Genomic DNA, 23,030 nt, shown 5'->3' with positions numbered 1-23,030 from the left:
AGGTTAACAGCATTATTAAACTTGCAAAGCTTTTATCTATTGCTGTTGTTGTTTTCTATATCATCTGCTCTCTTTTTAAACACAGTTTATTTATCCCTGAAAGGGTTTATAATGTGGTGTTTATTCTATCCTATTCCTAATGGAATTTAATAAGACCTGAACATTTTCTGTACCAATCCATACGGGCAACCTCATATTCACAGTGGACCTGAAGCACTAGTAAGAACATCCTCGTTGATGTCTTTTGAAGACCAATAAATTATCACATTAGTAGCCACTGATATCACAAAATAAAATGTTTCAAGAGCTAAAATAGAATAAAAGTTTCCAATTCTACCCTGAAATCTGTAGCATTATTATGTAATTGAATTATGCCTAATGACAACCAAATATTAAATGTTTCTTATGGTTTCATATCAATATATACCTCAATTTCAAATAGATTGACTTCAAATGTTGATTTGAATTGAACGTACTTTAAGATTTACAACTTAAGAGTCAACATTTGAGCTCAAAGTATAGTCATCTGTCAGCAAACTAAGCAATTGCTAGTCATACAAATAAAATAAAACTCAGTAACATTTATATTTCTTGTTGATTTCAACTCAGCTTTAACTACATGCAGATTTAAGAATGCTAGTTTGGTTTATTTGTATATGACTTCCCAGGAAATAAGTATTTATTAGGCCAATAAAGTTAATGATTGTTTAATTGTAAAGTCACTTTCTCCATTCCTTTTTATGAAATGATTCACATATATATAACATGTAAGGGAGTGGGGAAGCACTATAATGATGACAAAGCAAATATTCCTCACCTACAGGATCCTTAGAAACTCTTTTGGTACTCTGTGGACGATTGATTAATTTCTTATGCTATTGGGGGAAAGGAACACAAAATAAACAGAAGAAGTAATTAATTTGTGAATAAGCTACAACAAAAATTCATCTGAACCTCATCTCTATTTGGAAGAAGTACTGAATTGCATACCTCGCAAAATTAAATACTGTATTTGTGCATGCATGCTCAGCAATTGTTTTCCTAAGATAAAGCAAAGTATACTAACCCAAATATTTCAGCACATTTAAATTTAAGAATACACATTTAAATATTATTATACCACTCAGATTAACTCTAAATGAACATTTTTCCAACTAAAATTTAAAACTGTTAAACCAACTAGCATAGGGCAAACTACCAGCACGCTATAAAGATGGTATTTTGTGTTTTGTAAAATCCCTTGTGGGGCAGGCACTTTGCCTCAATACTCAGCACAGAACCTGGCACCTAACAGGTTAAAAACAATCAAATCAGTATGCATATATTATTTGAAAATCAACATTGTCAAGAAGTAAATATATTTATTTCGCTAGCTTTCTACACAGTCTGCAGAACAGTTTTTTCTCAGGTAATATGAGATAGTGGAGACAGCATATGAGATAAAATAAAATTATCTGGGTTCAGATACTTAGCCAGTGGTTGAGTAGCGTTGCACTTTGGAGAATTTATTTAAATGCTCAGCCTCAGCCCTGAAATGTCTTTATGGATGCCTACATCACAAAGCCTTGCACACAAATGTTCATAGCATCTTTATTTGAATTAGCCAAAAACTGGAAGCAACTAAAATGTTCTTTAGTGGAAAAATAGTTGAACAAACTGTAGAATATCCACACTGCAGGAACTAAAGTAATAAAACAAAACAAAACATTGATACTTGGGACAATTTGCAAGGGCCTCGGGGCATGATGCTAAGAGAAATATTCTAGTCTCAAAAGGTTATGTATTCTGATTATATCACATTCTTGAAATTACAAGATTATAAAGATGTAGAACAGATTAGTGATTGCCAAGGGTTACTGATGAAGGGGGAAGGGGTGAGGGAGCACAAAAGGCATCTTTTTGGTAATAGAATAGTTCTATATCTTGAATATGGTAGTTGCATAAATCTACACCTGATAAAATGCCAGAGAACTATACATACACGTTGTATCGATGTCAACTTCCTGGTTTTGATATCTTGCCATAGTTATCTAAAATGCAACCACTAAGGAAATCTGGGTAAAGAATACATTGAACTTCTCTGTACTATATTTTGCAACTTCTTGTGAATCTATAATTACTGTATGTCAAAACGTTTTTTAAAGCTTATTTCACAGCAGTGATACAAGGATGATGTAAGTGTTACATGTTAATGAGTAGCATACCGCTTCCCACTGAGCACTCTAATACAAGTTAGTTGAATCTGAATATCATATTTTATAGGCATTCTTGTCACAAATATTACAGAAACATGGAAGCATATAAAACTTCCATTAAGAAGTTTTAATGGGAAAAAACTAAGAAACATAGCATGAGTTGAAGTATGTTATTATACTGTAGCACTGCAAAATAAATGCATATAATTTTCAAGGCATCAACTATGTGTTTGAACCCCTGAAAATATTGAGAGAGAAATACTAATTTAAATAATGCAGCAGATTGTATCATTCCCATCAAAGGGCCCATGGCCTTGGACAAGAGATACATATTGAGACTTTTCTTTATATCAGTAGTTTTCCCCTCCATAACTCTTTGTTCACAGATGTCTCATCGCATTTTGATGCACAGAGAATGGTTCCAGTGTTTAAATTTTTTTCACGTACATGAAATTGCAATTCAAATACCTCACCTGATGCACAACCATAGAAGCAGTGAATTGGGGTAGCTCAGGCTCTTTTTAGACTTCCACGCACTGTGTTGGTCTCCTATGTGGCCCCTTCATAAAGGATTTTCAACGTTGCCTTCTTTTCCCTTCACTTTCATTTTCCTCCTCTCCATGCTCCCAAGCCTTTTTTGCATGATTTTGGTCTGTGCCCTTCTTCGCTTTGCACACTACCTTTTCAACCTCCCTGGTGCTCAGGGTCAGCTACAAGATGAACAGTCAGCCAACATTTGGCCTCATGCAGTCTCCCCTCTCACAGGTTCCCAGCATCCCTGTGTGGCTCGCTGGATGCCTTCCTTAGCAGAAACAGCTCTCATTTCCCCCCACTTTCCTCTCTTGCCTCCTTGCAATCAAAAGATGCTTTTAAAGGCACTTCTCTGGTTATTATTTAGTTTTTACTTGGAGGTTCTATTCCACAGTTTTCCAAGTCTAACTCTGTAACTGAGTATCCCAACCTCAAAATGCATTTTAAAACTTTTATTTTTATTTTCTTGCTTTTAGCCTTGAAATATACTTTGAAACTGTTTCTCCCTTTGCCACCAGGCACTTCTGTGAACCATGCTTGCTTATCTAAGGATGTGCTTGCTTAGAAATTCCAGGGGCCAATCTTGAAACAAACCAGGCAGAGAGACCGAGCTGTGGAATCCTCCCTATTAGGGGGAGTTACAAACAGCCTACCACTACCAGGCTGAAGTCAGGATCACACATACTAGACCTCCAGATGGGTCATTACTCCAGCTCGCCATTACAACAAGACACTCAGACCTGCACTCTCCTGCATGACTCCTGCATGCTTTCCACACCTTTTCCTTCTTAAACTCCTTCACTCTGCCCAAAATGTTGAAATGGTCATTTGAAGGCATTAGCTTGGCCATTCCCCCAAGTGCTAGCATTTGGTTAGCAAAACTGCTTTCCCTTCAAAACAACAACAACAACAACAACAAAAGGTGCCATTCGATTACATTTTCTCAGGTTCTTTTTGTGAAAGTAATATTTCTTATTCCTCTCAAGTAATCTGTTTTATGTTAATGTTGCATATTTTAATTTGCCACCTACCATATCTTAAATGCCACTTGCAACATGTCACTGCTCTGGAGAAATGCTGGACATATTTAAACGTGACTCTCCAGCTCTCTATAAACTGTTTCCTTGCTGCACAATCCACATTTAAATGGGTATAGTGGGGCTTATGTGGCAGTTTTCCCTGAATTATAAGCCTCTTGAGGGCATCAGTATAAAAATATAAGCAATTCAGATATGTGCAGATGTGTCTTATTTATGCTGCTAAGCACAAGGCAAGCCTTATCTATTTAGAAGTCATTGAAAAAGTTGAAACAAAAGACAGGCACCTACACCGGAAAGAGGTATGAGTGTCTTGAGTTTTATAGCCACTATCGTTAGGATGCCTTTGATTACGGACTACTCTTTCCATGCTCCCTAATTATAGCCCTGTATTGAATTCTTAAAGCTAAGTAAACCATTGTTTACTTGAACTCATCGGTGAGAAAGTTTGATCTTTTGTGTGCAACTCAACAAACTGGACTTGGTTACATCTACTCTATTACCCAGTGTTATTTCCCAAGGAACTTCCAAAAGTTTTTTACCCTCCTTGGGGCTTTTCAGTGCTCCAAGATCCAGCCTCATCGTCTTCCTTTAATCGACAGACTTAACAATTTTGAGGGCCAGGAAAGTATATCTCATTCCTGTATATGTTAGACATCATAGTAGATAAGGTGTTATACACACAAAGTGGTAAAAAATATTTTATTGGCTGGGGGCAGTAGCTCATGCTTCTAATCCCAGCACATTGGGAGGCTGAGGCAGGAGAATATCTTTAGCTCAGGAGTTTGACACCAGCCTGGACAACACAGCAAGACCTCATCTCTACAAAAAAAATACAAAAAAATAGCCAGGTGTAGTGGCTCACTCCTGTGGTCTCAGCTACTTGGGAGGCTGAGGTAGGAGGATCACCTGAACCTGGGAGGCTGAGGTTGCACTTAGCTGAAATCAGGCCACTGCACTCCAGCCTTCATGACAGAGTGACACCCCCACTCTCAAAAAACTTAAAAAAAATTTGTATTCACATAATGATACCGTCTCTCGATTTAAATGATACGCCCCTTCAAATCCTGCCATATTTTCAAGGAACTGGTCAAATTCTACCTCTTTTATAAATTAGTTTCTTATTTGGGAATTTATGCACTATACTATCACACAATTTATCTAACAGCTTAATATTATATTGTTGTTAATGCCATTCATATGTGTGGTTTTCTCTCCCCAATTAGACACTCAGTGATTTATCGTGTCCTCTTCTGCATCTTCTTTTATATCAGTACTTACATTTGCCACATGTTCAGCACATCATACCTTTAATAAATACTTCATAGCCAGAATGGCCCTCCATGGACAGTCACAAGGATTGTTATCATCATACATTTAAGGTCAGCAATTTCAGCTGTTCACACAATCTGCACAGCAAGGTTTTTATGTATCCGTGAAGATTTCTTCCACCATTTCCTACAGAACACATTTCAGATCTCTGCTGCTTTTTGAGAAACACATGCCTTATACCCTGTCTACCACTCTTTCACGAGGCGTTTAGTTTTCTGTTCGCTAAGAAAATTAAGCAGTGGGCTGAGCATGGTGGCTCACGCCTGTAATCCCAGCACTTTGGGAGGCTGAGGCGGGTGGATCACCTGAGGTCAGGAATTCAAGATCAGCCTGGCCAACATGGTGAAACCCTGTCTCCACTAAAAATGCAAAAATTAGCCAGGTCTGGTAGTGCACACCTGTAGTCCCAGCTACTCAGGAGTCTGAGGCAAGAGAATCGCTTGATCCTGGGAGGCCAAGGTTGCAGTGAGCCGAGATCGTGCCACTGCACTCCAGCCTGGGTGACAGAGTGAGACTCTGTCTGAAAGAAAAAAAAAAAAAAAAAACCCAAAAAAAAGAAAAGTAGGCAGTGGTTCTCAAACCTGAGTGTTCCTGACAATGAACCTTGAGAAAAGGGCAAAAAAGGGAAGCTCACACTTGGATTCAACTGGTCTCAGATAAGGCCACATTTGGAATAAGCAACTGGGTGATTCTGATGCCGAGGCTGAGTGCACATAGAAAAAGCTAATCAAGTATCAAACCCTACATGAATTCTCAACTAGCACCCCTATAAATGTGTCCCAATGAATGCATGGAAGAATGAAAGAAATATCTTTATCCAAAAAGTGATGAAGATTTCTAATGTGAAGATTTCTAATGTCACATCAGGACAAAAGTAAACTTCAGATTGCTTCACCTTACCTAAATCTATAGGGATGTTGTAATAAAAATATTAATTTATATTAAATAATTTCATAAATTACCTCACAGGAATCACGCAGATGACCTAGCTCTGGGGCCCGTCTTCTCATGCAGAAATTTCAGCTTCTGGCAAAGTTTTCTCAAGTATTTCTGGCAGTTCCATGGGCTTTACTCTCGTGGTATCCACACTGTTCCACTAGGTGCCCCCCAGTGCTCAGCTGGACCATGCAGCCCTCTACACTCCTTCTGTGGGCACAGCAGCTTCTCCCCATGCATCTGTCACCACGTAGCATGCCATGATGGTTTCTACCTGTCTTTCAGTTTTGCTCTCATGGTGCCACATAGGTCCAGCTGACATCTGTGGTTTCCGCAGGTTCGCACAGCTGCTGCCCTACTACTGCTGTCCTGGGTCCCACCAGCAGTGATCCCGCTGCACCTGCTTTATATGGAGCTCTTGGTCTCTCCTGCTTCTCTCCCAAGGGAAGCAATTCTCTGTTAGTGGCCACCCTAAGCTCTCCTAGTATGTGAGCTGTGTGGTAAAACATGATAGGATAAAGGAAGTGGCTTCCTACCCCTCATGTCACATGACATTAAAGTAATATTGACTGTGTCTTGGTATGCCACAGAACTAAATAAAATAGGCCTTCTGTTTTTCAATTAAAACTTTTTCCTTCAGACATAATCATGCATCTAAGGAGTGGAACTGGAAGATAGATTTTACCAATAGCTGCAGTGTTCGCCTCTAAACACTTGCTGGCCCCCGATGACTAAAGCTTTCAGTGTGTGATATGATATGTATTTGTGTATTTCACATATATGTAACATATACTATATATAATTATGGTATACAATAATGTATATTTATATTACATATTATATACTTAACATGCAATATTTAATACATTCATATGTATTTAATGAATTTATATGCTAAATTTTTAAAATATGTGCATGCATTTTTAGGTAAAACCATCCTAACTCCCCTGCATACAGAATTCTGTCAAGTCATATCTCATATACGCAGTTATTTCTGAAACTCAGGTCCATTTCTTACCCCAGGAACACCTCAGCTTTTACGCAAATAACTTTCTAGGCTGCTTCCTTCTCTGCACACTTATGAGGCATGTCTGGAACTCTCAGCATTGACCCTGAGCTCAAATCTGAGTTATATAAAAATTGCTTTCTCCTTGGTTACCTCATCTGCCTTTCATTAAAAAAAAATGAAAATTAAAAAACATTGTGTGGAAGATGGGGAGCTCTTACTGTTTTCCTCTGTGATAGATGCAATATCAAGAATCAAGTGTGATCGGGTCTCCTGGTTGAGGGCGAACCACACTAGTGTCTGACAGTGCTTGGGACTGGAAAGAAGCTCAATACTTCAGCCTGGCCGGGACTCACCCTCATTGTAATGTGCTTTCAGGGAGCTTTGGGGTGGTACTGGCATTGACTAAGCTGATGTCACTGTAGAAACATGTGCATGAAAACAAGAGTGAAAGACAATGCAGCGGAAAGACAATTGCCATTGTGGACCAGCTTTAGGGCTGATTTGTTTGGTGATATCTCGTCATCATTGTGCCTTCCCAGCCGCAAAGAATGAACACAGGTCACCATAGGGAGCACAGCAAACATAATGGGGCTCCGCACGATACCCACCCAGTAAAACCTAAGGTGAAAGTTAGAAAGGGGACAGTCAGGAAAATGGTAAATCCTTCCCGCCATTTTACACATAGTTTGAAGGGCTAAGCAGAAAAAATAAAATGCTACCTTTGAATACTAGAGCAATATTATTATTTTATTTTATTTTATTTTATTTTATTTTATTATTTTTTGAGACAGAGTCTTACTCTTGTAGCCAAGGCTGGAGTGCAATGACGTGATCTCGGTTCACTGTGACCTCTGCCTCCCAGGTTCAAGTGTTTCTCCTGCCTCAGCCTTGAACTCCTGACCTCAGGTGAGCAGCCCACCTTGGCCTCCCAAAGTGCTTAGGTTACAGGCGTGAGCCACTGCGCCTGGCCAGAATGCCCTATTTTTAATTGTTCCTTGTGTGGTCACTAATTTCAAGGGCAACCGAAACAATACTATTGCCATTTGGCATAAGAAGTTGTAGAGTTTGTCCTCTGCAATTTCTACTGCTTCCCAGTTCCTGGGGACTCTAGCACAGAGCAAATTTTTCTGTAAAGGAACACGGTAAGGATTTTCTGATACTTTTAGCAACATTTGGCATGGATGCCACATAGCCTTGTAGCTAAGCATCAATTTTATACAATCAATGAAAGAAAATGACACGCTGTTTTTATTAATTTTAAATAAAATGAAGACATTCTAATAGGTTATTATTGTGATATCTGTGGCAATAGCTCTTTCATCCAGCTGCCCTAACCTCACACTCCTGTCATTCCCATGTACTTACTGTAGGATTTTCTGGAAATAAGTCTTTTCTTACTAAAAGACATACAGGTAAAAGTGATAGGATTAACAATAGACTAAGAAAGTATATATAATTAGTACTTTTCTGTGTACCTTGAGTATGGATTTTTACCAGAATCATTTAGGGTATTATAAGTCCTGACTTTTCCTGCTTACTGTACTTTGTATTTATTTTGCATATAGACCTCTTCAACTAAGTAAGCGTCGCCATAAGCAAATGGCAATGCTTACTTAGTTTATAATGTAAAATCATAACTTGTTTATCATGTAAAATCATTAAGAATTATATGAGTCATACATTATAAAATTCAGCATACCCTTTACTATTATGCAATAAATGAGCTCAAGTTTTGCTTAATTTGAGCTCATTTATTGCATAATAGTAAAGGATTATTTACTTTATTATAATCTTATCACTTTTACCTGTATGTATTTTAGTAACAAAATAAAAGATTTATTTATCAGAAAAATCCTACACAGACATCACAATAATCACCTATTAGAATGTCTTCATGCATAAGTGCTCTAGGATAAACAATAATAACAGTAAAGGGTATGCCAAATTTTATGATGCATGACCTCAAGTTTTGCTTAACTTGAGCTGATTTATTGCATAACAGTAAAGGGTATGCTGAATTTTATAATGTATGACTCATACAATTCTTAGTGATTTTACATTATAAACAAGCTAGACATTATATTGATCAAGAAAGTAATCTGGTACAAAAATTAATGCTACCATAAAAGCTTTGTGCTGTAGTTATGTGTTCAACATGATCACAAATCAAATAAAAGCTTATGTAAGTATTGAGTGAGGATGAACTTGTAACTATATCATTGCAAACCCATAACAATGGTTTGTGGTGTTATTATCCCCATTTCACAGATGTAACTTCTCCAAGGTAATATGGCTAGGATATGGCAAAACTAGTCATGAAACTGAGGTCTATCTGAAGCTCTAACAATAAATAATACTTCCTCCAGATAATAATACCAGCTACTATAATTGCCATGTACCAGGGATTACTCTAAAAACTTAAAGTATGTTATAGAACCTTGACAGTATAATATGGTATATAGTCCAGCATAAACATACCCACCCATCCTTGTGAGGTTATTATGCTTATTGTACAAAGGAGGAAACAAGTTTAGAAAGATAAAATTATTTGACTAAAACATATATGCTAAATGACAAATACAACATTTAAACTGACATCAGTAAGAATCCAGATCCTGTATTTGTAACTTTAACATTTGTATGTAACATGAAGGTGGTAATGTGGAAATTTCTACTCAGTCACTTCAGTACCTCTGGCACTACGCTTGCTGTTTACATATATCAATTTTACTGACTTGGTAGTAGTATTAGATGGAGATAAAGAGCTCAACTGCTAACATATTATTCATTAAACTTGAAACCTTAAGCAAAGTAATCCCTTGTGCCTCAGCCTCCTCCTTTTAAAAGTAAGGCTATACAATGCCATTAGAAAGAGACACTGAGTTATATCATGTATCTGAAATTAGGGTATCATATGTAATAAGTGCTCAAAATAGTACTGGTTATTAATATATTTTTAAAACATATTTGTTGCCTACATAAATACATTTTAAAAGAAACACTTCTATTTAAATGGTAAGTGGGAAAACAATTTCATCTATATAAACACAAGAAAACCTTAAAAATACAACTAAAACATAACAATATTATTAAATTCGGTTGCCAGCAAAGATCTCTGAACCCAAGAGCTATTCTCTGTCAAAAAGAAAGCTTTGCAATTGTTAAGGAGATGTGAAAACATGTTAACAACAACCTGCGTTCTACTCAGATTAGAGAAAAGTTTAAAAAGAGAACATTGTTTCACTGTTTCTATTTCTTTTTATTTAAAACTGGTGTGTATATTGTACTAAAACAGCACCTGCAATTCCAAAATTTGGGAAACAGCAGTATAACCAAGCAACCCTTTTATTTGCTGTGAGTCATATCATTCAGTGTAAACTTATGTGAGAAGTATTTTTGTCTTTCAAAACTGTACAGATAACGTTTTGGGGGTATGGATGATAAGTCATAAACAAAATGCAAGGAGCATGAACTCGTAACTTAAGCCGGAAAAAACTGGAGCTGTCCTGCTCATGAACGGGTGTCATCTCTGCTCTGACAATGAACTAAGAGCTGATGTCACCATATGGATAGAACAGAAAAACACTAAACTGTTCAGAAGTGGCAAAGCATTCAAAATCAAGATGGCTGAGGAAGCCAGCTTCTGACTCAGGAGCTGAAAATTTTAAGTAAAGAGAAAAACCACTATCCAAGGCTACAGAAGTTCTATTCCAAAGCTTAGTTTCGGCAAAAGGTACGACCCTCCCTCCTAACTGGCTCTTCGAAAGATCTAGATTTGCCAAACACTCTAAAGGTACAAAGGAAATGACAGGCAGGATGACATAGTGGTAAAAGTGGTGGACATAAGGAAAACAAGGATCTGGCTTGCCCAAGGAGTAGAAGGAAGCTGGTAAAGCATAAAAGAAAAACGATCTTGTAGTCTGGGTCCTCATGCGGGCTCTGCTCCTGTGAAGTCCTGCAAGCTGAGCCAATAAACTAAACTCTCTTACTGAAGTCTCTAACTCATTGAGATAATGTCTACAAATGACAGGGCCTACATCAGTAATTCAACAAATGAACCCACATGCAATGTGTAGGCCCTGATTGGACATTGTTTTTGAACAAATCAACTGCAAAAGGAAAAAAAATATTGAGTCAGTAGGAAAATAGGGAATAGGGGCTGGGCAGCAGCTGATATAGTGTAGTAATTACTAATTTTATTGGGTGTAGCAATAGTAATGTGGTCATGTGTCTTTTTTTAAAGTTTTTACCTCTTACAGAAGCATTGTGAAGTATTTACACATAAAATGATATTGTACCTGTCATTTGCTTTAAAATACTCCAGCAAAACAAACCCACAAACCAGGGTACTAGACAAAATAAGTATGGCAGAAAGTGATGGGAGGTGGGTCCATGTAGGTTCATTGTATATTTTCTCTGTTTCTGTGTGTATTTAAGTATTTGCGCGTGCTTACGTGCATGCCCACAGGCATGCACACGTGGACACACACACGCACAAAGTTTTTTTCTAAATAAATACATTAAAAGATCCCAGTACCAGCATCCACCAAAAATCTGTTGTTGTCTTTGTGAACTTTCTTATAATTGCACAGTGTAGAACTTCCTGAAAACCTAGGCAGAAATGTTTGGCCCTCAAAATGAAAGGAAGTACCTCCACATAGAGAGGTCTGGAAATCAGCACAAATCCACAGAGAAGTAAGATTGCTGTGGAACAAAATAAGAACAGAGTTAAGAGCAAGAAGTGCTGACCAATAGTGGTCTCACTTGGAGGTAAATACAGAAATTAGATTTGGAAACAAAATCGGGCTACTACCAATCACGGAAGCAGTGTAGATCTGTAGCTTTGTTTAGCTCAGATCTTTGCTTCAAACCCATGAACATTTTTTTATGCAGCCAGCTTTATATTTTGCTTCTTCATTATTTTTTCAGTTGCTTGCTTCTTAGAAAATCACTCTTTTATAACATCAATCTCTTTATGGTTTTTTCAAGGGGAGGGGGGATTGATAAATTTCTCAGTCCTTGATTGGACAAAAGAAGACAGCTTTAGGCCCCTGGTAACCAGATGGATGACTTCAAATAACTCCAAAGAATCTAAGGAGTGGAGACAGATAGAAGGAAGGGGCATCCAGGAATGTGTACAGATATAAAGTGGGCAAAGATCTAGATATTTCAGGAAATATAAATGGAATATATATGGAAGCAGTGAAGAAAAATTATCAAAAGCAGCCTGGAATAGATAAATCTGATTTCTAAATGCATGTCTCTATTTTTGTTTTTTACCTACTAAATGGGCAAAGTAGGTGCACCACATGAGGTTGCCATGAGGATTAAATGATGTAATGCACATAAAGCACTTCAAACGTGCAAGTGCTCCATAAATCTAAATAATTGTTAAAATGCATAAGATTTTGCTCAGTATTCCAAGTAATTTTGTCAAGAGCAGATGTCCTTGACCCATAAATGCAGCTACGTGGAAGACGCTATTACTTCTTAAAGCAGCTCAACAAATCAAAGAAAGATATACAGCATTGCCAGAACTTGCATTAATATTGACCTCCTCTCTTTATTGTTCCACTTTTAGATTATAATACCCATAGGTTTTGTCACTCCACTTTAATCCTGTCCCTATTTATTCCTGTGCCTATTTAACTCTTAGCATAATTCTTTCTAGGTTATTATAGCAGATTTAAAAAAGATCCTGGCCCAGGCGCGGTGGCTCACACCTGTAATCCCCGCACTTTGGGAGGCCAAGGCAGGTGGATCACCTGAAGTCAGGAGTTCGAGACCAGTCTGACCAATATGGTGAAATCCTGTCTCTACTAAAAATACAAAAATTAGCCAGGTGACGTGGCAGGCACCTGTAATCCCAGCTACTCGGGAGGCTCAGACAGGAGAATTGCTTAAACCCAGTAGGCAGAGATTGCAGTGAGATGAGATCATGTCACTGCACTCCAGTCTGGGCAACAGAGCGAGACTCTGTCTGAAGAATGAAAAAAAAAAAAAAGAAAAAAAACCTGATATTTTGTTTTGGTTTGGCTTTTCGGATCATAGCTAGAAATAGTTTTATAGAAAGAGTAATCTGAATGTTTCTGGGAAAGGCCTGCACAGCCGCACACCAAATGTCTCCCTCCCAGGTCTTGCCACAGTGTGTGAAATCCTATTAGTCATTCCTTTAAAGTCAAGAAAGGCTTCTGCTAAATGGAACTGCTAGCTGGGAAGAAAACAGGTAAGGCTTCTGTCAGCTATTAAAACTCCACCTTCAATTGCTTTTTCAATTTCCCCAGCATGCTTTCATTTATTCATTAAAGAGTTCAGCAAAACATTATTGAATGCATCCTCGGGGAAGGGATTACAAAATTGAATGAGCAGTGCTCTCAGCCCTGAGAAACTCAGTCTCAAAAGCAGACAGTAGAGTATAATGTTAGGAGTGTCGCCACTGAAATCAGACAAACTTGGTTTCAAACAGTAGCTTTGCCATTTCCCCTTGGGGAAAACCTCTCTGTGCTTCAGTTTCTTAAATGAAGAAACCTTTATTTAAGGTTTTTTTTTTTCAATAAATAAGTTAATGTGTAAATGCTTTGTCAAGTTACTAGCAGGGAATAATTTAGTAGGTATTCGTCATTATTATCATTACCATGATTTTTATATAAATAAAAATTATAATGGACCATATGTTTATATTTATAATATATATATATGTTATATATATATTCAAAGTGCTTTAGTTACAGATACAGTGCAGTGTCTAATACTGCCTGGAAAATTTAAAGACTTCTCCTAAAGAGGGGATAATAGGGTTAAGTGTGGAGTCATTGCTGTCACAATGGCAGCCCGTGGGAAGAGTCTTGAAGAGAAGTGAGGCTTTAAGTAGAACTGGAGCAAAATTTGTTAGTTGGGGAAATGTAATATTAAAAGGTTATGATGATGAGCTGTGGGAGTTTGTAATGGGCCCTATATGCCATGGTAACTGGCTTGGACTTTTAATCAATAGACATCCAATGAGAAGTTTTGGAAGAGTGATAAAATCATATTTGTTTTTGTGAAAAATCAAGCTGTCAATTGTGAGGAAGACAGCCTAAAGCAGATAAGGGAACTAGTGATAGGCCTCCAAGGAAAATGTTGGTATTGTCTGTGTGTTAGGGCAATATTAGAGGGATTGAACATGAAATGCAAGTTTAAACAACACTTCCAAAGTAAAATCAACAAACACTGTATTATATCACAGGACAGTAGCTCAAACCAGTGTACTGAGAGCAACCTTGGAAATCCCCTTCACAACTTCCTCTATCTGCCAATATTCTCCTGCCACCCAGTCCCACACGCATTCACTCTATCACCAAGACCTGTTGATCTCAAATCCTGAATCTCTCTCTAACTCTGTTCTTTTCTTGCTGTCTTTACTGTCATGATCTTACATAGGCTATCACACTCTCTTCTGTGGACTATTTCGTTAGCTCTTTATTTTACTATTGCTAAGCTCATGCATTTCTAGTTTATCCTTATAGGCTGTCGTAGTAATGTTGCTAACAAAACTTGATCATATCACTCTCCTAGTTAGAATTTTCCAATGGCTTTCCAATAGCTTGAGCCGTTACTCAAAAGATAAAAGATCAACTTAATTATAAACAAACCAGATACCTATTTCTCCATCCTCAATTATGGCCATACCAGTTTCAAGAGTACCAGTAGATGAGAGATTTTGTTGTTTACTCAAAAACTAAGGGTCTCTGGTTTGCATGTGTTCTCTATGTCATGAAATCAATCAGTTTTTTGGTGAATTTTGACAGAAAGCTTGCTTACCACAACTACAGAGTCATTTAGTTAAACTAAGTAAGGAATTAAAGGCCCTCCATAATCTTTCCCCAACTTATTTCCAACACAACGTTTCCAAATCTTCCCCTGAAGAAACACAGGTGCATTCATCATCCTTTCTTGGAACACATCTCGTGCTTGACCACTTCAAAGTTTCTACTCATGCCATCTCTCTTGTGTGAAACTCATTGCCCCTTTCTCTCTTCCTCTCCAGACCATAAATATTCTCTGCAATCATTTTGCTCCCTGAAGCACCCGCAAGTCACCTCAGTCCACAGGGATCACCTCCTTCTCTGAAATGCCCTAGCATTTAACATCTTACTATTCATTTGCAATTAACAATCAGTTGCTGTCTTTTGCTACTGCTGTATTGTTGTATTCAATTATTATTTATCTCTTGCTTTGTTTTATAACTTTTAAAGTATTTATACTTTATTTCCTAAACTGGATTGTAATCTCCTTGAAAGCTAAAATTTTGGCTTCTATTATTATTATTTTTTTTTTTTTTAGGCCTTACAGAATATCTTGTATATATTAGGCATTTTGTTGTTGCTAATTAACATGTTGACTGATATAATACATCTACAGAAGAAAAAATAAAAACAAAAACAGTTGAAGTTCATAAACTAAAATCTGTTTGACTTAATGAGCATAACTTTTTACTTATTAAATGTTATAATTTTAAGAGAATAAATGCAAACACATCAATGACTTTTTAATTATCAAATGTATTTAGATAGGCAGGAATATCTGTGCTTCCTTTGTAAAAGAAATATCAAAAGCCCTATGACAATATAGCGCCCAATTCCTGTTTAGTTATACTGCCCTCTAAGCAGAGAAAACCTTATCTTTTAAAGCCAAGGGTTGAAGGAGGAAGAAGGAGGGAGGGGTTGAGAGGGGCCAGAGAAGGAGAAAGGGGAGAAGGGAGGGAAAAAAGAAGGTGCAGAGGAAAAGATAAGGGGAGGGGACTGGAGGGGAAAGGAGAAAGAAAAGGGAAAGGGAACAAGAGAAAGGAATGGGGGGAGGAGAAGGGAAATAATCTCATTAAACTGGTGGTCAAAGTACTTTCCAAAAAAGAACACAGGATCCTATTTCTGACTAAACCAGCTTTGTTCATTTTCCCCTCATGTTCCTCTTAGTGACATGGTCAAAATTGTGGCTTTGAAGGTCATTCTGGTTGCCTTTGGGAAAGTGGAACTGCAGACATGAGGAGAACATGTAAGGGAGACACATGGAGTGCCAGAGTTCTCCCTTCTCCATCCATCCTTCTCACTGGAAAGAGTGAGAAGATTTTGGAAACGTTTAGAGGTTAAAAATTAACATAATATTTCTACTTACCAAGAGCCTAGTGGCTTTCTTCTATAATTGATAGGGGAAGAGACATGATGCACCAAACATGTTACTGGAATTAACTCTAGTATAGAAAGCATGACACTAAGTTATGGAAAACTTAACAATCAGAATGTGGCCACTATTCCCTCAAAAACCACAGCAAGAACAAAACAAAACAAAACAAAATCCTGATGTTTCTTATAGGACTTTCTTCTAATGTGCTCTTTCAATCTGCTTTTTAAAATATCTAGCAATAACATAGTAAGTTCCATTTTATCCTTGAACCCTAATATAATTTTGTAAAATTACTGCAACTGAGAAGTCTGAGTAGAATGAAAATGCTTGTGTATGTAAATATTTTTAATGGTTCAGAATCATCTCATTTATCTAGTCAAAATTGCTCTGGTATTTCATATTGTTGGAAAAAATAATATAGGAACAACATTATCCCTAGCAGAGCAGTGAGATGGTAATGAAATCCAAAGTGGTGAAAGTGGCGATTCTGACGAACTGCTTCCTGCACTGCCATCTGCCTGCTTCTTCCCTTTGACACAGCAAGTTATTTAATGTGCTGAGAAAGAAAGTGTTGAAGAAGTATCATTATTTACTAGAAATCACATGTCACGAGTTCAGTTTAAAAAAATAATAATCCAGGAAGTTCAGGCTAAGCAAAACTCGGGTCAACAGATGGCTTACGTAAATGTGTGGGTTAGGTTTTACTGGGAAACTCCAGCCTCGAATAGGTGACAGCAATCAGATCTGGAGCCCTTCTTTCCTTCAAAGCAAAACCTCCAAGTAGGAGGAAGGAGTCAAAAGCAGTCACAACCCAAGCTAGCATCAATAAGCAAAATCTGGTGTGACTTCAGATGCACGCACACATGCAAAAAATACTCTCTCCACTCCCTTGCACCTAAAAAACCTTTGAGAGTTTTTTTGAAACTTGTCTTGTTTCTGCCAAAGTACAATTATGTACAGCGTGAACTGAATTTACTTGAATATTTTGTGAAAGGAGAAAGGCTGAGGCACAACTTAAGAAAGATTTAGTGGTGAATCATTATTCTTTTCAGCCACACATTTTCAAATATAGTGTTCATTTTCAGATCATTTTCAGAAGATTATATGGAATAAGAGGTATCACCAGGACCTTTCCTATCTTACAAACCTCATCATCTTTCTGTGCCCTCACATGCGCGCTGACCATCGCAGCCTTCCTTCAAGTCCTTGACTTGAAATGCGTGCCCATCTCGGAGTCTTGGAACTTGCTGTGTCTCCCACTTGGATGCTCTCTTGGCCATACAGGAAGGTTCTGGCCTCTGGTTGCTCCTCAGCCCAGTAGTCCCCTCCACAGTGAGGTCTTCCCTAGCTATCCCACCTACCAACTCACACCACCAATTCTGTCCATCTTCTAATGCTAATTTATTTTCTTCCTTGGCACTTCTCACTTTCCTCCTCACATTTTTGGTCCATAAAATGCAAGTTCTATTTATATATACGCATTCACTCATGTTTATTGAGCATCTAACTTATGCCTGACACCATTCTAGGTACTTGTGATTTGGCAGTGAACAAAAAATGTTCCCCATCTTCACAGAGCTTACCTTCTAGTTATGGAAGAGAGGGTTTTTCTGCAAGAAATGTACAAATGAAGAAATACATGTAAAAAGGGAGAAATGATTTAGAGGAGAAAAATAGGGCAGATTAAAGAGGATTAGGAATGTCAGGTTGTAGGGGTAAGAGTAGATTGCAACGTTAGAGTCAGGGTAAACCACAGAGAGAAGGTGAAGTTTCAGCAAAGAAGTGAAGGAGGTAAGGGTAACAGACATGCATGTATCTGATGGCAGAACATTCCAGCAAGGGGAATCACTAACACAAAGACCTAAAGCAGAAGCAGGTGTGGCATATTCCAAAAACTCAAGAGGGTCACTGCGATTGAATAAGTGAGGAGGAGAGTAGAACAGAGAACGCCTTGGAGTCAGTGAGGGCCAAGTTCACACAGAGCCTTTATTCTGATGGAAGGTGGGAGCCACTGAAGGGTTTGGAGCAGAGGCATGAGATGATTTGACTGATGCTTTAAGGCAGTAGTTCCCAACTATTTTGCCACCAGGAACCAGTTTCATAGAAGACCATTTTTCCATGTTGGAAGGATGGTTTTGGGATGATTCAGGCAAGTTACATTTATTGTGCTCTTTATTTCTATTATTATTATATTGTAATATATAATCAAATAATTATATACCATAATGTAGAATCAGTGGGAGCCTTGAGCTTGTTTTCCTGCAACTAGAAGGTCCCATCTGGGGGTGATGGGAGACAGTAACAGATCATCAGGCATTAGATTCTTGTAAGAAGCACACAACCTAGATCCCTGGCAGGTGCATTTCACAATAGGGTTTGCACTCCTACAAGGATCAAATGCCGCCACTGATCTGAAAGGAAGCAGAGCTCAGGCAGTAATGCAAGCAGTGCAGAGTGGCTGTAAATACAGATGAAGCATTGCTCACTTGCCCAACGTTCACCTCCTGGTTCCTAACAGGCCACGAACTGGTACCATTTCATGGCCGGGGGATTGGGGACCCCTGCTTTAAGGGATAACTCTGCCTCTCAGTTGAAAACATGCTATAAAGAAGAAAGGGAAGAATAAGACCCTACATACCAGGACACCACTATACATTGAGCCTTTGGGATACACTGTTTGTTGAATTAATTAATATATGAATGAATGAACTACAGAGGCTGAAGAATAAGAGACACAGAGATCCTCACAAGTATGAAGTAAAAAGTGATATGTCTTCTCATCTTTATGAATCAGACACAGTATATTAACATCACACTTTATAATTATGTGTGTGGTTCTGTGCCTATATACATATATGAAAATATTTACTGCTTGTTCTCTGCGAAGCACTTTTAATTTTGACAAATACCTTCACCTATTTTATGCTACATGTATAAATATCCACATAGTGTCATGTCCATTAATGCCAAGCTACTGCTATATTAGGCTACTTCCATTTCCTGAAAAATAGCACATTCTAATACTGCTTAGTTGAGGTGAATTTTTTAAATTCTGATGAAATAAGTCTCATCTTCAAAAATAAACGTCATAGTTTCAATTCCCATTTAGTTATACTAGTTTGAAAAGAAAAAAGTTTCCACAGCCACAGATTCTTCTTCAACCTGACAAACTTATTTCTGAAGACTTTGGGCACAAGAAAGGGCTCAGAGAGTGAATCTGGAAAGCCCTATACGAACCCATCTGGGATAAAAAGAAAGCACAGATGGTCTATTGGCAGTAGATTCATCTATGAAAGACAGCAGACGTTTAAATGTACTATTTTTAAACATGCCAATATAGTTTCAGGATTATCAATTTCAAGGTTGAGTAACTGTAAGGTTTGCAGAAATTATCTTGTTCATCTAGTTAGTCACAAATATTTATCAAGCATGTACTATCTGTCCGCACTAGCAACAGAGAGTTGAGCTGGACAGTGTCTGCGCCTGCGCAGTTTGTTGCATGCTTTCTCAATTTTGATAATGTCACCCTTGGGGAGAGAAAATTCGTCCTTGGGTGAGACACAAAAAGGCTTACTCTTTTAGATGTATAAAACACAGATAAATATATAGTACATAAACAGACACACAGTATATCTGTGGTCATAAAACTTCACGAGGAGGGGTGATTAGAAAAAAAAATATTTCAGAAAAAAGACTCCCTGAAAAGCCATTACAGCAATAACGGAAGGAAACAAGCAAGTAGTTGTCATGAAATATGGTAACTACAGTGATAAGGAAAGTACAAAATGCTGTAGCTCCATATACCAGGAACACTTAACCTGGTACAAAGGAGGAGTGAGGGAAGGCTTCCTTGGAGAGGTTGCACTTAAGCACCGATGTGAAAGAGGTTCAGTAAGAATTACTCAGGCATGGCCGGGCGCGGTGGCTCACGCTTGTAATCCCAGCACTTTGGGAGGCCGAGGCGGGCGGATCACGAGGTCAGGAGATCGAGACCACGGTGAAACCCCGTCTCTACTAAAAATACAAAAAAATTAGCCGGGCGTGGTGGCGGGTGCCTGTAGTCCCAGCTACTCGGAGAGGCTGAGGCAGGAGAATGGCGTGAACCTGGGAGGCGGAGCTTGCAGTGAGCCGAGATCGCACCACTGCACTCCAGCCTGGGCAACAGAGCGAGACTCTGTCTCAAAAAAAAAACCAAAAACAAAAAGAATTACTCAGGCACATAGGTAAGCAATGATGTGTTAGAAGCAAAACAGAGAAGAAGCTGATGCAAAAGTACTGGACAATCGTAAACACAGAATTTTACTGAGGAAAATCTATACAAACCCCTAAATTATCTATGTTGGCTAATTCGGCTTGACTAATTTGGCTACTTTTATAAAGTCAGGCAACAGAGAAAACACTAATAAGTGAAAGCTGAATTCCTATCATATTTTTGGACTTCATGTCTGTCCTCTCTGACATAAGGGCCTTTCTTTCCATGGTTCTGCCGTCATCTCCGTAAGGCCCTTACCACCTCTTGCCAGAGAATTCCAACCAGCCCTGGCTTGTCTCCCTTTCATCTTCTCACGGCAGCAGAGTAGCATGGGGCTCTCTGGAAGTAATGTGCCACCTGATCTGCCTGGAGAGCAGCCCTTATGTACCTCTCTCCACTCCAGATCTTCATGTTGATCCACATCGATGCCTTAGCCTGCCAGTTAAGAGTTTGTAGAATCAGGCTCTAAACTACAGAACAGAGAGAAATTGAGTATTCCTTCAAGTCAATAGTTCTTAAACTTTTAGAGTCTGGAGAAAGCCATAAACCTCCCCTTATTCACCAAGTCATAGATATTTAGGGTGCCTACTATGTCCCAGGCACTGTTCTAATCACAGAAGAAGGAACCTGGACAGAATAGGCAGGATCCTTCATTCATGGAGTTTGCTTTTTAAAGAAGCAAAGGAAAATAGAAAATATATGAACAAATAAATCTAAAAATATCAATGATGAGTGTTAGGAAGTAAATCGAGAAAGGGTAACAAGTTTAAAAAGTGACTTCAGATTAGGAGATAAGGGAATAAGAATAACAAGTGACATCTGAGCTGAGCCCTGAATGATAAAGCAGCAGCTATGGGACTATCTCGGAAAAGTACCACATGCATAGGTAACGGCCGTATGGTGCGAAGTCTTATGGTGGAAATGAAAATGCACAGAAAAGGCTGGGCATAGTGGCTCACGCCTGTAATCCCGCCACTTTGGGAGGCCGAGGCAGGCGGATCACGAGGTCAGGAGATCGAGACCATCCTGGCTAAGGTGGTGAAACCCTGTCTCTACTAAAAATACAAAACATTAGCCAGGTGTGGGGGCGGACACCTGTAGCCCCAGCTACTCGGGAGGCTGAGGCAGGAGAATGGCGTGAACCCGGGAGGCGTAGCTTGCAGTGAGCCAAGATCACGCCACTGCACTCCAGCCTGGGCAACAGAGCAAGACTCCATCTCAAAAAAAAAAAAAAGAAGAAGAAGAGGAAGAAAATGCACAGAAGCAAAACTGATAGTCAATGTACACCAGATTAGCTATACTGTCATCAAAGTATCATTTTCAGTATCAATGGCTTAATAAATTCCTCTACTTATGCATGCTTCCCAGGGACCCCGGGATCTCCCCAAAAACAGCAAGTAAAGTTAATATCGCCAGGAGCCTATTCCTCTCTACTGAGGTCTGCTTTCAAGTTCACTGGTTGGTGTCTAGGTCATATCATTTGTTAAATATTTCTTTTTTTTTTTTTTTTTTTTTTTTTTTTGAGACGGAGTTTCGCTCTATCGCCCAGACTGGAGTGCAGTGGCGCCATCTCGGCTCACTGCAAGCTCCGCCTCCCGGGTTCACGCCATTCTCCTGCCTCAGCCTCTCCGAGTAGCTGGGATTACAGGCGCCCGCCACCGCGCCCGGCTAATTTTTTGTATTTTTAGTAGAGACGGGGGTTTCACCGTGTTAGCCAGGATGGTCTCGATCTCCTGACCTCGTGATCCACCCGCCTCGGCCTCCCAAAGTGCTGGGATTACAGGCGTGAGCCACCGCGCCCGGCCTAAATATTTCTAATATTATCTCTGTACTAAAGCATAGCACAGACATCATACAACATCAAAGGTGAACCTGGATGCCCTAAAATCCATCTTGTATCTTTGACTAATAATCCTAGCTTTATGTGCTAACAAAGTGACAGCATAATAGCCATTCAACACACAGGAAGCAGATTTCTTGGGTCTGGATTTTAGCTCTGCCATCTACTTAGCCATGAGAACCTGGGCAAGTTGCCTAAAATTTCTGTGCCTCAGTCTCCCATAAAATAAGAACAATTATGTATTGTAGGATTTTTGTGAGAGCGTAGTGATACAATGCATGCAAAGTATTTGAAAGGCCTTTGGCATATTAGACATTATTACAATGGTTATTACACAACTTGTGAATTCCTGCTAAGCTATGCTTACCACCCCAGTCAAATGCATTATATTTTCTCCCCCTAACGCGCCTTTTTTCTTCATTTCCACTGGCTGAATTTCCACCAACTTACAAAGCTCAGATAAAATGCCACAAACACCACAAAACTTCTACTAGTTACAGATTGTAGACAAGCCATTTCCCTTCTCTGAATAATTATTAGTACCATCTAGTACCAACTATTAGTACCACTGTTTATATCACCTAAATATAACTTCAATCAGTTACTATCTTACAGTGTAATTTTGTGTATTGTTTTGTGTACTTATTCACTGGATTATAAATTCGTTTAAAGAAGCACTATTCCATAGACATTTGAGATACATATGTAATTTAAAATATTCTATTAATAGTAACTATAT

The 23,030-nt window shown here is 38.6% G+C and overlaps 1 protein-coding gene and 1 long non-coding RNA gene across 4 annotated transcripts in view; one reads left to right on the top strand and one right to left on the bottom strand.

Annotated features, from left to right (window-relative positions):
* DTHD1 (death domain containing 1) overlaps nucleotides 1–23,030 on the bottom strand; it is a 68,155-nt gene that overhangs the window by 9,055 nt on the left and 36,070 nt on the right. For 2 of the 3 annotated variants that reach the window (XM_055246076.2, XM_055246077.2), the window contains one exon: nucleotides 818–875. The exons of the other annotated variant lie outside the window; for it this stretch is intronic. In XM_055246076.2, the coding sequence (XP_055102051.1) occupies nucleotides 818–875 (58 nt within the window). The remainder of the gene's footprint in view (nucleotides 1–817; nucleotides 876–23,030) is intronic. 3 annotated transcript variants of the gene reach the window in all.
* LOC134732733 (uncharacterized) overlaps nucleotides 1–23,030 on the top strand; it is a 49,879-nt gene that overhangs the window by 20,585 nt on the left and 6,264 nt on the right. The window lies entirely within an intron of this gene.

This window comes from Symphalangus syndactylus, chromosome 16, assembly GCF_028878055.3.
Source record: "Symphalangus syndactylus isolate Jambi chromosome 16, NHGRI_mSymSyn1-v2.1_pri, whole genome shotgun sequence".
NCBI classification, from domain to species: domain Eukaryota; kingdom Metazoa; phylum Chordata; class Mammalia; order Primates; family Hylobatidae; genus Symphalangus; species Symphalangus syndactylus.
The sequence above is the reverse complement of the archived record's forward strand: the minus strand, read 5'-3'. Positions and strand labels throughout refer to the sequence as shown.